The sequence below is a fragment of the Nestor notabilis genome, unplaced genomic scaffold (genome assembly GCF_000696875.1).
Source record: "Nestor notabilis isolate BGI_N333 unplaced genomic scaffold, ASM69687v1 scaffold22883, whole genome shotgun sequence".
Taxonomy (NCBI): domain Eukaryota; kingdom Metazoa; phylum Chordata; class Aves; order Psittaciformes; family Psittacidae; genus Nestor; species Nestor notabilis.
Genome location: NW_009923766.1, coordinates 806 through 2,519, shown reverse-complemented (window position 1 = coordinate 2,519; position 1,714 = coordinate 806). Strand labels below are relative to the sequence as shown.

Here is a 1,714-nt window from a genome sequence, read left to right as displayed (position 1 = left end):
GCAGCGATCCCACCCAGCCTCCTCCCGTATTCCCCCTTTCATCCCATTTCCCTCCCTTGCGCTACTTTTCCTCCTTTTCTCCACGCAGTCAGAGAATGGGTTGGGTTGGGGACACCTCTCACCAGACCAGCTCCATTTCACCTCCTTCTCTCCAGTTCCCCCTTTCTCCAGCATTCCTCTCCTTCTCTAATTTCCTCCTTGTCTCCCATTTTTCCTTCTTTTCTCCAATTTTCTCCCTCCTCCAATTTTTCTCCCTTTCTCTTTCAGTATTTCCTTTCCTTTCCTTTCCTTTCCTTTCCTTTCCTTTCCTTTCCTTTCCTTTCCTTTCCTTTCCTTTCCTTTCCTTTCCTTTCCTTTCCTTTCCTTTCCTTTCCTTTCCTTTCCTTTCCTTTCCTTTCCTTTCCTTTCCTTTCCTTTCCTTTCCTTTCCTTTCCTTTCCTTTCCTTTCCTTTCCTTTCCTTTCCTTTCCTTTCCTTTCCTTTCCCTCCCCCTCCCTTCCCTTCCCTTCCCTTCCCTTCCCTTTCCCTTTCCTTCCCTTCCCTTTCCCTAATTCTCCTTTTGTCTAATTTCCCTCCTTTCCTCCAATCTTCCTCCTTCTCTCCAACTTCCTTCCTCTCATTTTCCTCCTTTCTCCCAGTTTTCCCTCTTTTCATAGCATCCCAGCCTGGTTTGGGTTGAAGGGACCTTCCAGCTCCTCCAGCTCCAGCCCCTGCCCCGGGCAGGGACACCTTCCACTAGAGCAGGGTGCTCCAAGCCCCTGTGTCCAACCTGGCCTTGAACACTGCCAGGGATGGGGCAGCCACAGCTCCTCTGGGCACCCTGTGCCAGTGTTTTCCAGCTTTCCTGCCCTTCTCCCGCTGTCCTTTCCCATCCTGGTACCTGCAGATGGCCGACTGGCTGTAGGCAGGACCCTCGGTGGCCGTCAGGGCCTGTCCCACCTGCGTCTGCGTCAGCCCGAGGGACAAGCGGCGGATCTTGAAGTTCTTGGCGAATTCCCGGATCTCCTCCAGGTTAATCCCATCCTCCTCCGTGCTGCTGTTGGGAGCCGGGGGCTCTGCCGGGGCCGGGACATGGTGCTGATGAGGAATGGCCACGGAGCCTTCTCCCCCCGCCAATAACGAGCATCCCCTTTGATGGGCTCCACAGCACATGGTACCAGCAGCCACCCCAGGGATGCAGAGCGCGGGTGCGGAGCATCCTCCCCCCATCCCAGGGAATCTCAGACCCCGCATTCCCTCTTCCCAGCGATCCCAGGCCCCTGCCGTGACTCACTGGACACCAGCTGGCTGACGGTGGGGGTCTCGGAGCAGGTGATGGGGACGGGCACGGAGGAAGCCTTGGCTGCTTCCGGGGCAGGGTTTGGGACCACCACGGCCGGCTGGGCGAGAGCCGGGGCCGGCTGGATGGGCTGGACCTGGGCAGAGGGAGGGGGGTCAGCACCCCTATGACACCCCCATGGCACCCCCATGGCCGGGGGTCCCCCATCCCCGCTCTCTGCCCTCTGGCTCCATCCCTGCACCGGCCACCACGTTGCTTTTGCTGAGTGTAGGGTGGAGGTGACACTGGGAAGAGCCCAGCTCCACACTGGGAATGGGGCTGTGACAGCTCTGGGTGGGCTCTGGGGTGTCCCACTCCCACCAGGTAGGTTTGGGGGTGACCAAGGTGAGGCTCGGGCCCATCCCATCCTGGCTGAGAGACTTGTTTGGGACACAGA

General features: G+C 58.3%; 1 protein-coding gene across 1 annotated transcript; it reads right to left on the bottom strand.

Moving 5' to 3' along the window:
- Positions 1-879: 879 nt before the first annotated feature.
- Positions 880-1,414, bottom strand: POU6F1 (POU class 6 homeobox 1; the record flags this gene model as incomplete). The annotated part of the gene is made up of 2 exons (XM_010012317.1): positions 880-1,054; positions 1,273-1,414. Coding segments are annotated over 2 exons (317 nt in total), but the record flags the coding sequence as incomplete, so codon positions are not given.
- Between the last annotated feature and the right edge of the window lie 300 nt (positions 1,415-1,714).